Source organism: Carcharodon carcharias, chromosome 7 (assembly GCF_017639515.1).
Source record: "Carcharodon carcharias isolate sCarCar2 chromosome 7, sCarCar2.pri, whole genome shotgun sequence".
NCBI classification, from domain to species: Eukaryota; Metazoa; Chordata; class Chondrichthyes; order Lamniformes; family Lamnidae; genus Carcharodon; species Carcharodon carcharias.
In genome coordinates, this window is record NC_054473.1 from 115,475,459 (window position 1) to 115,490,165 (window position 14,707).

Genomic DNA, 14,707 nt, shown 5'->3' on the forward strand with positions numbered 1-14,707 from the left:
TGCACACCTAATCATCATCATCATCATCACCGGGGCTTCATTCTTCAGTGGAATAGCTGCCAGCAGCTCACACCTAAGAGTGCGGTAACAAGTTTAATTAGCAACTGAACTGGCCAAACCCTGGGCATGGGAGAACTGGAGAAGGGTCACAGGTCAAGCTTTTGTTTAGCTAAAGAAAAGGTGAAATTTAGAGTGGAGACATTCTCTTGGGGAAGAGACAGAGAGACAGATAGAGGGAGAGAGGTTCCTATGGTACATGCTGGTCAGTTTCAAGAAATGCTAATTTGTAAAGTGAACTTTGCTCACTCACAGGGATAGTGTGTGGTACTTATGTGACTCAGATGACAATGTATATCCTCAGTTACTGGGAGATAAATATACCAATGAACTTCCGGTTGTAGATTCTGCTCCATGTTTACAGCAAATAATGTTGTTCATGCTGACGCCTAACGACAAAATAATTTAATAAAGGTCCCTAGTCTCTCTCACACACAATGATCTGCCTGCAACCAAGGCAGTATGCTCCAGGAAAATATTTATTTTAAACAGGAAGAGGAAAGGAAGCATTGTCTGCAGTAGCAAGAGATGAACTTTAGGCAATGAATCAGAATGGCCAGACATGGGAAGAAACAACAACTGGAAAGATTTCAGAATTCCATACAAAACCAGAAAATGCTGGAAATATTCAACAGGTCAGGTAGCGTTGGCGGAGACAGAGAAAAACAGAGTTAACGCTTCAGGTCAATGACCTTTCGTCCCATTTTGCCACTTGCACCAGCACTGTCACCAACAGTGGGAGGGACCTTTGTGACCCCCTGGTCAGTCACTGTCCACCTCAAGTCAGGCAGCCCCCAACTCGGAAGGTGCTGATCTACCATGATCTATCTGCTTCAGTGGGTGCTTGTAGTTTAAAGTGCCTACTCAACAAGTGGGCGGAATCCATTGGACCAGGAAAGCAACCTAAACAAGCAAAAAAAGAAAGAAGGTGCGAATTCTTTGATTGGCAAGCTGGAATGTCAGGACCATACGCACAGGACTGTCAGACGACTTGCAGATGGTCAATAACGCGCAGAAGAGTGTCATTGATATGGAACTTGATGGGCTGAACATCGACATAGCATCCCTACAAGAGACCAGATTCACTGGAAGTGGATTACTGAAAGAAAAACATTACACATTCAGCTGGCAGGAGAAGGGTTCAGAGGTACGATGTGAGCAAGGTGTAGGCTTCACTGTAAGGAACCCACTACTCTCAATGATAGACTCTCTAGAAATGGTTCAGAACATGTTCTCTCCATCCGTCTTTTAACTCAAACAGGGCCAATTAACCCCCTGAGTATATATGCTCCCACACTGTGCTCAACTACAGAGGCATAAGAACAATTCTATGGGGAGCTTGACATGCTATTAGCAGAATCCCTAAGTCAGGACATCTTTACTTACTGGGGGATTTCAACACAAAAGCAGACCATGGACCCCCTGCCTCTAAAACATGGGCTGGGAATGATAAATGAGAATAAACAGACTACTTGAACTTTGCTGCTACCATAAGCTTTATGTAACTAACACCTTTTTTCAGAACAACCACGTCACAAGGTGTCCTGGAGACATCAAAGGCATTGGCACCAGGGCATTGGCACCAGCTGGATCTGACCATCACCTGACATGACTCTCTGAACAACATTCTCAAAACATGCAGCTACCACAATACAGGCTGTGATACAGATCACTCCCTGGTGTGCGCCAGGGTGAGGATGCAGCACCTGAAGGTTTTACATTCAAAGCAGAAATGCCATGCTCATTTCAAGTCAACCATACTGCCTACTAGATAAAAACCAACAGTTCTGTGGCTCAGTTGAACAGGCGCTGTCTAGCATTCCCACACAGTGCAGACGTGAAATGGAGCATATGTCAAGACACCATCTACAATAAACCATCCTCAACATATGGGAAACATGAGTGGAAAAATGCAACTGGTTTGAGGTTGACATCACTGTAATTGAGCCTATTACTGATTGCTAGAGAGATCCGAGCACAAAAACTCTAAATGCACTAACAAAGTAAAATACAACTAACTGCTAGGCAGGGTTCCCCAGTGTGGATACTGGTTACAACTCTGCCAGGATATCCAGATGTCCTTGAACACGGAATGTCAGGGGCAGGTATGAAGGGATCAAAAAGGCAACAGGCCCATCAGCAAAGAAAATGGTTCACTTGAAAACAAAGTCAGGGGAGGTCATCACTGACTGCAATAATTACAGTCAACTCCTGCCTTTTGCGACCCCTCTAACATGAATTCGAATCAGTTAGCGTGCTTGAACATTTGATCGCGGTTCGTGGCCCCAAAACTTCACTCATCCACAATTTTAAATGTTAAATTTCTCACCTAAATATACGTTAGTCCTGAAATGTTCATAAAACATTGAATTCAGAGGCCATAAAAAGTGCTGCTTGTTGTCTTTCCCACGTAGAAAGCGCACACTGCGCACGTGCCGCCTCTGCGCAAGTGCCGTTTTTAACTGCATGTGGTTTCCTGTGTTTTACAGCAAGTGTTTTTCAGTACAGGTACAGTGTAGCACTTTACTAAAAATGAGTGAGTCAGTGCCAAGCAGAAAACGTCCCAGGAAAGTGATGACACTTGAACCAAAAAGACACAATCTTAGATAGACTGAAAAATTGTGCAAGTGTTACCATGCTGGCTAGGGAATACTCAGTGAATGAATCCACAATAAGGTACATTAGACAGTCTGAGGAAAAAGATAAGGGCCAGTGTTTGTGTTTAAATGTAAACCAACACTAGTTTATAGGTCAGGAAACCCTCGAGCTTTCAAAGGCAAAAATAAATCTCATCTGCCAGTCTTTTGGAAGGCTAACAATAATGTTTGTGTTACAGCAGCCGTATTTGAAAACTGGTTTGCCAATTGCTTTCTGCCAGAGATCCACATTTATCTGAGGGAAAAGAACCTGCTTTTCAAAGTCTTACTAATCCTCAATAATGTACCTGGGCATCCACACTCTCTTGCAGAGAACCATCCAGATGTTGACATTTTGTTTTTACCCCCAAATACGACCTCACTTACCCAACCAATGGACCAGGGAGTCATTGCCTCATTCAAGGCTTACTACACCCAACAAAGTTTCAGCCATATCCTTCATCTTCTGGAAGCAAACCCTTCAACCATAGCCCGTAATTGCTGGAAAGAATTCAACATCCTCATAGCAATAAACATAATTAAGAACTCATGGGATGAGGTTAGAGCTTCAACCATAACTGCCTGCTGGGAAAAAGTTTGGCCTGAGGCTGTGAATGATTTCACAGGGTTCCCCAGTGTGGATACTGAACTGGCCAGGATTGTTGACTTGGCAAAACAAGTTGGAGGGGAGGGATTTGAAGACATCACCACAGCTGAAGTGGATGAGTTGCTTCAATCTTATCAAGAGGAACTCTCTACAGAAGAATTGATTGAAATGATACAAGCGTGGAAAGAAGCATCGCCTTTTGTAGACCGATTGACACAGCTATTGCTCCTTATGGAGAACTTTACAAAGTTGAACAATAGAAGGTGAAGCAGTCAACAGTAACATCGTTCTTTTCATCCACATCATCGCCTGCATCAGCCACGTCACCCATTCCCTCTACCTCCACCCTCAAATAAAGTATAGTACCTGTACTATACAGTAATGCAACGTAATTTGTAACTTGTACAATTCTTTAATTGACAAGATATACATTGTTCTTCTTTTCTTACATTTCCAAACAATTTCTGCAATAAAATTGTCTCGAATTTACTCAAAACATAGTTTTTATTGCTTTTTTGCCCTTAGAAATGTCAGATCTGGGGAAGGCTGGAACCTATTTAATTCACTCCCAACATAAAGTATGTTCGCTGTTCGCAATTTCATTTTGCGTTAAAATTTGCAGGAACGGAACCCCAGCGAATGGCGGGACTTTACTGTAGTTGAAGAGCTGGGTGAAACACTATCTTGACTTGTACTCAAAGAGGAACACTGTGATGGAGGAAGCTATAGACACCAAAGAAAGCCTGTTTGTCTTGGCATAGCTGGAGATTGAACTCCAGTGGTGGAGCTTAGCAAACTCCATTATTTACCCACTTGCCATGGGCAAAGCTCCAGGTGCCGATTCTATACCACCTGAACTCATGAAGCATGGGAAATCGGTACTCCTGGAGCATCTGCATGAACTTCGCTGTTTGTTGGAGGGAGGGGGCAGTGCCCCAGGATGTGTGTGAAGTGAAGATTGTGACCCTGTACAAGAACGGGGGAGACTGCAGCGATTGCAACAACTATTGAGATATCTCCCTGCTGAGCATAATGGGAAAAGTATTTGCCCATGTTGCCCTTGGCAGATTGCAGATCCAGGCTGAACGCATCTAGCCCAAATCCCAGTGTGGTTTCAGAACTGGAAGATCTACAATTGACATGATTTTCTCAGTTCGGTAGCAGCAAGAGAAATACCGTGAACAGAGACCACTATATATTGTCTTCATCAACCTCACCAAGGCATTTGACCATATGAGCAGAGGTAGTCTATTGAAGAAATTGGCTGCCCACTGAAGCTGCTCAATGTGATCTCCTCTTTCCATGATAAGATGATGGGCAAGGTCAACTATGACAGGGCAACATCAGAGCCCTCTGAGAGCCACAGTGTTGTCAAACAGAGATGTGTTTTGGCACTGACACTCTTTGACATATTCTTCTCTTTGCTGCTAACCATAAACCCTCAGGTCATTGGCAGAGGGTGTCTACTTACATAGCAGAACTGACGGACAGCTGTTCCACCTCGCTCACTTGGTATCCAAGACAAAGATGTGCCAAGTCCTCAGCAGAGAGTTGCTCTACGCTAACGATGCTGCATTAACATTCTATACTGAGGAGCACTTTCAGCAGCAAATGGACAGGTTCTCTCAGACCTGTAAAGAGTTTGGTTTGACCATCAGCATCAGCAAGACAAATGTCATGGTCCAGAATGTTGCCATACTGCCATCTATCAGCCTTGGCAATGCGACACTGGAGGATGTTGATAGTTTCGCATGTTTAGACACCACAATCACCAGCAATCTGTCACTTGATGCTGAGATCAACACACACATTGCAAAATCTGCAGCTGTTATGTCCAAGCTGAGTAAGAGAATGTGGAACAACAGCAACCTGGCTGAGAATACCAAACTGTGAGTCTACCAGGTCAATGTCCTCAGCGCACTCCTCTGCAGTGATGAGACCTGGACAATATATTCTAGACAGGAGAAAAGGCTGAACAGTTTCTAGCTTCTCTGTCTCAGACATATCATTGGCATCTCTTGGCAGGACAAGGTCACCAACTCAGAGGTCCTGGAGTGTGCTAATTCTATCAGCATGCACTCTGCTGTGCCAATGATGTGCTGGTTTGGCCACATTCATTGGATGGATGATGGCTGTGTACCAAAAGACTTTCTGTGTGGTGAATTGGCCACTGGGTCACAACCTCCCGGATGTCCATACCTCTGCTACAAGATCACTTGCAAAAGAGATATTCAGAGGGGAACGTTAATACTGACAACTGGGAGACAGGCGCTGATGGCCATGACCTCTGGAGGCTAACTGTTTGGAAGGGCATTGGAAGAGGTAAGCAGAAACAAAAAGCTCAGCTGGCCAAGGAGGGGGTCCAGAGGGAACAAGAGGCCAGCAAATCGTGCAACTTCTCAGCCCATTGTCTTCCTCTGCAGCAAATGTAGCAGAGATGGCCATGTCAGAGTGGGGCTCTGAGCCACACCAGGCAATGTTTAGCAATCGCTGACCACACAGTGCAAACCATTATCTTACAAGACAGAAGGCTGCCACCAATCTTCCCTTTTGGAATTTAATCTCTCCTGTATTCCACCCCATCACAGGCCTTCCTGTTTGTTCTCTCCTCCCCTCACCCTCTGGCCTGCCTCTGTATTTGCTTGAAACCTCTCAAATCTCTAATGTTTTTCAGTTCTGATGAAAGGTCACAACCTGAAACGTTAACTCTGTTTCTCTCCCCACAGATGCCACCAGATCTGATGAGTATGTCGAGCATTTTCTATTTTTATTTCAGATTTCCAGCATGCACAGTCTTTTGCTTCTGTGGAATCGTGTCACCTGGCTGCATAGGTGGAACCATGAAGGGGAGGCCTGCCCGTACCCTGCGACTTAACCCGACATGAAATATGTCCTACTCTCAGAAAGGTAATGATGGAATTGCCATTTATCACCATGGACGGGATTTTCCGGCCCTGCCCGCTGCCTGAATCGTCCCATTCTGCCAAAAGTCAAGGGGCTTTTGGCTGGGCTGCCAAATCTCCCACCATCCTGCCATGATGGGGCCAGAAAATCCCAGCCCATGACTTTAGATATGCACAGTTAATGGAAGGTTATGTAAAAAGTTACGCAAACAATAAACAAATTTTCAGGGTTGTTGCGATGACTAACTATTGACTGAAACAAGCTCCAATACTCTTGTCATAGGCAACAGGAGATCAACTTCACTCCACCTTTCATGGCAATCCACCCACAAATGACTGCCATGGTGATTGGTCAATAATACTATTTGCGTCCTCCTTCCATATGCATTGTAAAAAGATGCCACTGCCGTAGTTACATATTCTATGTTCCGGCTTTTATTCCAAACAGCCCCTGGTTAAGGCTTTTGAAATCACTCTTTCAAATCTCACAGTTTTTCTGAATGGTCACTCTACTCTTTGCTTCATTGTGAAGTCATTTGCTGGGTGGGTCCGATTTAGTCCGGCTATTTCTCACTAAGTCCATTACTTCTGCCTTCCCCATGTTGGTTATCCTTCTAGGGTAAGAAGACAGGAACAAGACTTGTGAGTCCTGCAGCCAGTTGACAAGGCAGTGTCAGTCTGTTCTGTGACTGTGGGAATGTAACTGAGCCCAGATTGCTGTCTCTCACAGAAGATGCACAGAAATGGCAAGTGGGACTCTCTCCTATTTCAGTACTCCATTCTTTCAGACTCCAGTGGCCTGAAAGCATCATATCATTTGGTTAGTATTAGGCATCAATATCTGTCCTTTAAAGTATCAGCTGTGGTTCAGTGGTTGGCATTCTCATCCCTGAATCAGAAAGTTGTGAGTTCAAATCCCACAAGAACAAAATCTAGTGATGCTCCAGGAGGAGTGCTGCAGTGTCAGAGGTGTTGTCTTTTGGAGGAGACTTTAAACCTGTACCTTCAGCTATAAGTAAATATCCTATGGCACTATTTTGTAGGAGAGCTGGGAAATTACCCAGTGTTCTAGCCAATATATATCCTCCTCAGCTTTGGGCAGTGGGACTGCTCCTTTGAATTCATCCCCGTCGGAGGAAAACTGTGTGCATAGTATGCCTTTTAACATGGGAATTAATTAGACAGGGACATGGATATTGTAAACAATCTAGACTACAGGCCTCTTACCTGAGAACACTTGCTGTAGATTGTGTACTGCAGTGGCCAACTGGACATGCTCAGAAACCAGGCTGCTCAGCTGCCCCAAGCCTTCAAACCCGTTGACTTTGCTCTTCCAGTCTTCACGTACATCAACCAGTGTGTGGCGTACTGCTCTGACATCATCGAGAGACGCCCTTAGCTGTCCAAGGCCTGTTCCAACCCCTTCCAGATAGGACTGAACAGCAGACTGCAGAGAGAGAAAGAAACTTTGACCTCAGTCTTCATTTAGACATTAAGATGGAACAGTTGAAGGATTCCACTCCTGCTGGAAAGCAATGTCCAATATCACGGACTGTACTCAACCAGCTGAGCTACCTCATGACCAAATAGAGAAGAATGTTTAAATATGTAAGAAGTAATTGCAGCCTAAGCTATGTGCACTCTCAAACCATATGGCATCCACACATAAAGCCCCTCCCCAATGATTCTTACAACACACAAGGAGGCCATTCTACCCTTCATCTCTATTTTGGCTCTTTAAAAGAGCTATGCAATGAGTCCCACTCCCCTGCTCTTTCCCCATAATCCTGCAAATGTTTATTTTTCAAGCATATATATCCAATTCTCCTTTGAAAGTTACTGTTGAATCTTTTGCAGTGTATTCCAGATCATAACAACTTTCTCTGTAAAAAAAACTCTTCTTCTCCAGCCTCTGCCAATTATACCAAGCCTGTGCCCTGTGGTTACTGACCCTCCTGCCAGAGGAAACAGTCTCTCATTACCTCCTCTACCTAAAACCCTCATAATGTTGAGCACCACTATTAAGTTTTTCCTTATCCTTCTCTGCTTTAAGGTGAACAATCACAGCTTCTGCAGTCTCTCCATATAACTGAACTCCCTCATTCCATTATAGTAAATCTCCTCTGCACCCTGTCCAAGGCCTTGACATCCTTCCTAAAGTCATGAAGCCAAATAGTCTTGAGAGTCCTATTCATGGAGGTTGGATTGACATCAACAGGAATAGTCCAATGTCAGCTAATTACAGCAAGTGTCTGGATTCCTAGTTTATAAACATGGTTAACTAGTGACTAGTTTCAAAGATGGCTTGAGGGGCTGAATGGCCTACTCCTGCTCCTAATTCATATGTTTGTATGTTGACATTGTGGCGATTTGGATTCATCTTTCCGATGTATAGCTAGGAGATGCGGGATGTGGCTGGCTGAAACACCCTTCCTGACGAAATTTTTTAAAAGACTTATTTTTGCAGAATAGAGTTATCTTATTAATGACATTTGAAAACTCACATTCCTGATCCCTGGATATTGTAGCTGCACGATTGGCAGTAAACAAGTTCAAAGGTTGGAGATCACAGTGTGAGACCACAGACCCAGCATTCCTCAAGCTGACCTCTCTGTACTGTGAAGGTCTGAATATCTCCATAGCCATGGAGTTTTCAGGCCAGCTTCTTCCCCTCCATACAACAGAAGGACTAAAGCAATCATATAATAATTGCAGGGCATTGGGATTTCTCTCTTAATTGGAGTATTAACACTTCTATAAAACAATTATCTATTCTTCTCCCAAAGGCACTGATTCCTCACTGGGCTTCAGTACTTGGCCCAACTTTCATTCTTAACAGTCAAAGCAGAATCATGCCTTTGTGCCTGTCCTTGGGAGAGTTGAAAAGCAATTTACCAAAATGGCTTCAGGGATGGGTGGGTGGGGGGGAACAGCAGGTGGGTTTAGTTACAAGATTAGGTTGGATAAGCTGGGCTTGTTCTCCTTAAAGCAAAGGAAATTGAGGGGAGATTTGATGGAGGTGTACAAGATTATGAGAGGTTTGGACAAGGTAGACAAGGAAAAACTGTTCCCATTGGCTGATGGTAAGGACTAGGGAACACAGATATAAAGTTTTGGGCAAGAGATACAGAGGGGATGTGAGGAAGAGGTTTTTTGCTCAGCGAGTGAACATGACTGGAACTCATTGCCCACGTGGGTGGCAGAAGCAGAAACAAAAATGATTTCAAAAGGAAATGAGATGGGCACTTGAAGGAAATAAACTTGCAGAGCTACAGAGATCAAGTGGGGGAATGGGACTGACTGGATTGCTTTGCACAGAGCTTGCATAGATTCAATGCGTCAAATGGCCTTCTGCACTGTAAATGATGCTGTGACTCTATGACTGCACTTTCCATTAGGACAACAAGTGGGAGCTGAAATCTTGCCCCATGTTCCCTGTCCCTGGCCCATGCTTGCTGAGCCCCATTACCATATTGGATGAGATCAACTAATTGACTCAAGGAAGGGGTTGGACTCGAGACCTCCCTGAGCTGCAATGTTCAGCCAACATTCAGGGAGCTTGGGTGGCTTATTACTCAGGTAGGACTGAAGATAACAGGGTACTTGACTTGTTGTTCACTGTGAAATATTCATTTTTTTCACGTTTTCATTGTTTGCCACTAGTGAGCCTTCATGAGTGATCTTAGGTATTGGGGGTGTTCTCAGGTTATTTGTTCATTGGGGCATCACAGCCTAGTCCAATCCTGTCCTCAGTTAATTTCCATACACACACACACACACACACACACACGTTCCAACCAGGGTCACAGGACCAGGACAGGAATCCACTTAAGATCAAAAATAACTATTATTTAATTTGGAAGAAGGAAAAGTAAGGAAGCATAAGGTGAATATTTTGGAAATAAACATGGAATTGATGAGATGGATGTGCTTTGATGATCTCCAGGACAAAGAACAAACAGATTCTAAAGCTGAGATCTCAAGCTAAGCTTAGCACAAAGGTTAAATCCTCATACTTGCAGTCAGCAACATAGATTTCACTGTCAACGCATTCAGCAAACAATGACTCTTTGAAAGATTCAGAATGGGATCAGTTCCCGAGTTGTCAGAGTTAGGGAATAACTTTTCGGAAGCACAGCCTGGATTCTGGAGGTTGGGATGGGTCGGACATTAGCTAATACTCCACTCTCTCACTGTCCTATTACACACTTACCTTTAATCTGGACTGAACAGAGGATGTTCTTTGTGTCTCTCTCTTGCGATACTGGCCCAGTCTCTCCAGTTGATCTGGGTGGTAAAAGATTCCTGAGGCCCATTTTAATGCAGCTCCTCGGGCTAGCTTTTCAGCTTTCTCAAACTCTGGCCACATAGCATCTGAAAAATCAGAGCGGACAGCAGTTTCAAAAATGTCCTTCCTTTCCAAGCATAGAAATATCGCTTTTAGATTTGAAATACCCGAATGATTATTCTGATTAGCTGGAACCAGCAAACAGAACAAGTCATTCTTTCTTGCAAAAGCAGAACAAATATATCGTCAGCCTCCAAGGTCACCAAAAGCCAAGCGGTATTGTAAAGTTCAGTCAGTACTCCACTGTACCAAGTGCTCAGAACCTAATGCACCAAAAATATAACAATGTGAAGTAACCAAAGGACAATTGTGTAATCTTCCTTAAACCTCTATATAGCTTGGGACCCTTAAGTTTCATTAGCTAATTCTATTTTGATATTTTCCCTTATATATGTCCAGCACTATGATCAAAAGCGATACCTACTCACCTACCACCTGTTGGCCCGTGCTCAATTTGGCTTCCACCAAAACTACTGAGCTTTAAAGCCCATTTCAACTTGATCTAGGACAGTGCTTCCCAAAGTGTTTCCTGGTGTGACCCCACTTTAAAGCCTCCAACTTTGTGCAACCTCAGAGTGATAATTTGGAGTTGGGGAAGAGCACAAGAGCTGATGAATGGGAAGGCTTCAGTTGTTGAGCAAGGCATTGGGGGCTTTAGCTTTTGACTGGGGAGAGGGGCATGAGGGAAGAGGAGTGTTGTGCATGGGGGGAGTTGACAAAAACACAGGCTTTCTGAAAAAAACACCAAGACCGACTGTTACAACCAGGTGAGAAGGGATGTAACGGCTCCTCTCTATTCAGCCTCCTCGGGTGGTGTCACACACACAGACACACACATAGCTAAGTGTCCTTTGATTGCCCTTGAGGTGTAGATTTTAAATGCTGTGGCTCATTTAGATTAGCTGCTTTCTTGGATGTGGTCCGGTGTAGACGATGTTGCAATTATTACGAGATTTTGGTTGCTGGTAGATTTCTGATAGAATTAGCTTCACAAACCAGGTGACACGTTGTTCCAAAAGAGGTTTTATGTGTGTCTGTCTGTGGCAGCCATTGTTTCAATATCCAGTACATTGCATTTTTAATGTCTCTTCCTTAAACAGTTACACATTTTGATGTGTGTCTGGATTATAGGAACTGTCTCTCTTTTCATAGCCTGCTGAGTGTAGCGCACTCTCAGAACTGACCCTCTGACAGTGCAGCACTCCCTCAGTGCTGACCATCTGACAGTGCAGCATCATCTCAGTACTGACTCTCTGAGAGTGCAGCGTGCCCTCAGTACTGACTCTCCGACAGTGCAGTGCACCCTCAATACTAACGCTCTGACAGTACAGCACTCCCTTAGCACTGACTCTCTGATCGTGCAGTGCTCCCTCAGTACTGACTCCCCGATAACGTAGCGCTCACTCAGTAATGACTCTCCGACAGCGCAGCGCTCACTCAGTACTGACCTTCCGACAGTGCAGCGCTCCCTCAGTACTGACACCAAGAGTGCAGCGCTCCCTCAGTACTGACTCCGACAGTGCAGCGCCCCCTCAGTACTGACTCCGACAGTGCAGCGCTCCCTCAGTACTGACTCCGACAGTGCAGCGCACCCTCAGTACTGACTCCGACAGTGCAGCGCTCCCTCAGTACTGACTCCGACAGTGCAGCGCTCCCACAGAGATGACTCTGACAGTGCAGCGCTCCCTCAGAGATGACTCTGACAAGTGCAGTGCTCCCTCAGTGCTGACTCTGACAGTGCAGTGCTCCCTCAGTACTGACTTTGAGAGTGCAGCGCTCCCTCAGCACTGACTCCGACAGTGCAGCATTCCCTCAGGACTGACACCGACACTGCAGCGCGCCCTCAGTACTGACTCCGACAGTGCAGCGCTCCCTCAGTACTGACTCTGACAGTGCAGTGCTCACTCAGTGCTGACTCGGACAGTGCAGTGCTCTCTCAGTGCTGACTCTGACAGTGCAGTGCACCCTCAGTGCTGACTCTGACAGTGCAGTGCACCCTCAGTGCTGACTCTGACAGTGCAGTGCACCCTCAGTACTGACACTGATAGTGCAGCGTTCCCTCAGTACTGAATCTCTGACTGTGCTGTGCTCCCTCAGTACAGACCCTCTGAAAATTCAATGCATCCTCAGTGCTGACTCGCCGACTGTGCGGTGCTTCCTCAGTATTGACTCACTGACAGTGCAGCGCTCTATCAATATTGACTCTTTGACAATGCAATGATCCCTCAGTACTGACTCCGAAAGTGCAGGGCTCCCTCAGTACTGACTCTGACAGTGCAGCGCTCCCACAGTACTGACTCGGACAGTGCAGTGCTCCCTCAGTACTGACTCCGACAGTGCAGCGCTCACTCAGTACTGACTCTGATAGTGCAGCATTCCCTCAGTACTGAATCTCTGTCTGTGCTGTGCTCCCTCAGTACTGACCCTCTGAAAATTCAGCGCATCCTCAGTGCTGACTTGCCAACTGTGCGGTGCTTCTTCAGTATTGACTCACTGACAGTGCAGCGCTCCATCAATATTGACTCATTAACAATGCAATGCTCCCTCAGTACTGACTCCGACAGTGCAGGGCTCCCTCAGTACTGACTCAGACAGTGCAGGGCTCCCTCAGTACTGACTCCGACAGTGCAGCGCTCCCTCAGTATTGACTCCGACAGTGCAGCGCTCCATCAGTACTGACTCCGACAGTGCAGCGCTCCCTCAGTAATGGCTCCGACAGTGCAGCACGCCCTCAGTATTGACTCGGACAGTGCAATGCTCCCTCAGTACTGACTCTCTGACAGCACAGTGCGCCCTCAGTACTGACTCTCCGATAACGCAGTGCACCCTAAGTACTAACGCTCTGACAGTACAACGCTCCCTCAGTACTGACTCTCTGACAGCGCTGCACTCCCTCAGTACTGACTCTCCATCAATGCAGCACTCCCTCAGTTCTGACTCTCCAACAGTGCAGCGCTCATTCAATATTGACTCTCTGACAATGCAATGCTCCCTCAGTTCTGACTCTCTGACAGTGCAGCTCTCCCTCAGTATTGACCCTCCAACAGTACAGCACTCCCACAGTACTGACCCTCTGAAAATTCAGCGCATCCTCAGTACAGACCCTCTGACAATAGAATGTTCTCTCAGTACTGACGCTCCAAAACTGCAACACTGACTCCGACAGTGCAGCGTTCCCTCAGTACTGACTCCGACAGTGCAGCGCTCCCTCAGTACTGACTCCGACAGAGCAGCGCTCCCTCAGTATTGACTCCGACAGTGCAGCGCTCCCTCAGTACTGACTCCGACAGTGCAGCGCTCCCTCAGTAATGACTCCGACAGTGCAGCACTCCCTCAGTATTGACTCGGACAGTGCAGTGCTCCCTCAGTACTGACTCTGACAGTGCAGCCCTCCCTCAGTACTGACTCTCTGACAGCACAGTGCGCCCTCAGTACTGACTCTCCGATAATGCAGTGCACCCTAAGTACTAACGCTCTGACAGTACAACGCTCCCTCAGTACTGACTCTCCATCAATGCAGCACTCCCTCAGTTCTGACCCTCCAACAGTGCAGCACTCATTCAATATGACTCTCTGACAATGCAATGCTCCCTCAGTACTGACTCTCTGACAGTGCAGCTCTCCCTCAGTACTGACCCTCCAACAGTACAACACTCCCACAGTACTGACCCTCTGAAAATTCAGCGCATCCTCAGTACAGACCCTCTGACAATACAGTGTTCTCTCAGTACTGACGCTCCAAAACTGCAACACTGACTCCGACAGTGCAGCGTTCCCTCAGTACTGACTCCGACAGAGCAGCGCTCCCTCAGTACTGACTCCGACAGTGCAGCGCTCCCTCAGTACTGACTCTGACAGTGCAGCGCTCCCTCAGTACTGACTCCGACAGTGCTGCGCTCCCTCAGTACTGACTCCCACAGTGCAGCGTTCCCTCAGTACTGACTCTGACTGTGCAGCGCTCCCTCAGTAGTGGCCCTGACTTTGCAGGGCTCCCTCAGTACTGATTCCGACTGTGCAGGGCTCCCTCAGTACTGACCCCGACTGTGCAGCGCTCCCTCATTACTGACTCCGACAGTGCAGCGCTCCCTCAGTAATGACTCCGACAGTGCAACGCTCTTTCAATATTGACTCTCTGACAATGCAATGCTCCCTCAAT

At 46.2% G+C, this 14,707-nt stretch overlaps 1 protein-coding gene across 1 annotated transcript in view; it reads right to left on the bottom strand.

Annotated features, from left to right (window-relative positions):
- exoc3l1 (exocyst complex component 3-like 1) overlaps window positions 1-14,707 on the bottom strand; it is a 295,672-nt gene that overhangs the window by 53,890 nt on the left and 227,075 nt on the right. The window contains exons 2-3 of the mRNA XM_041192273.1: window positions 10,417-10,577; window positions 7,431-7,650 (exon numbers count right to left, since the gene is read on the bottom strand). Coding sequence (XP_041048207.1) covers window positions 7,431-7,650; window positions 10,417-10,577 — 381 coding nt within the window. The remainder of the gene's footprint in view (window positions 1-7,430; window positions 7,651-10,416; window positions 10,578-14,707) is intronic.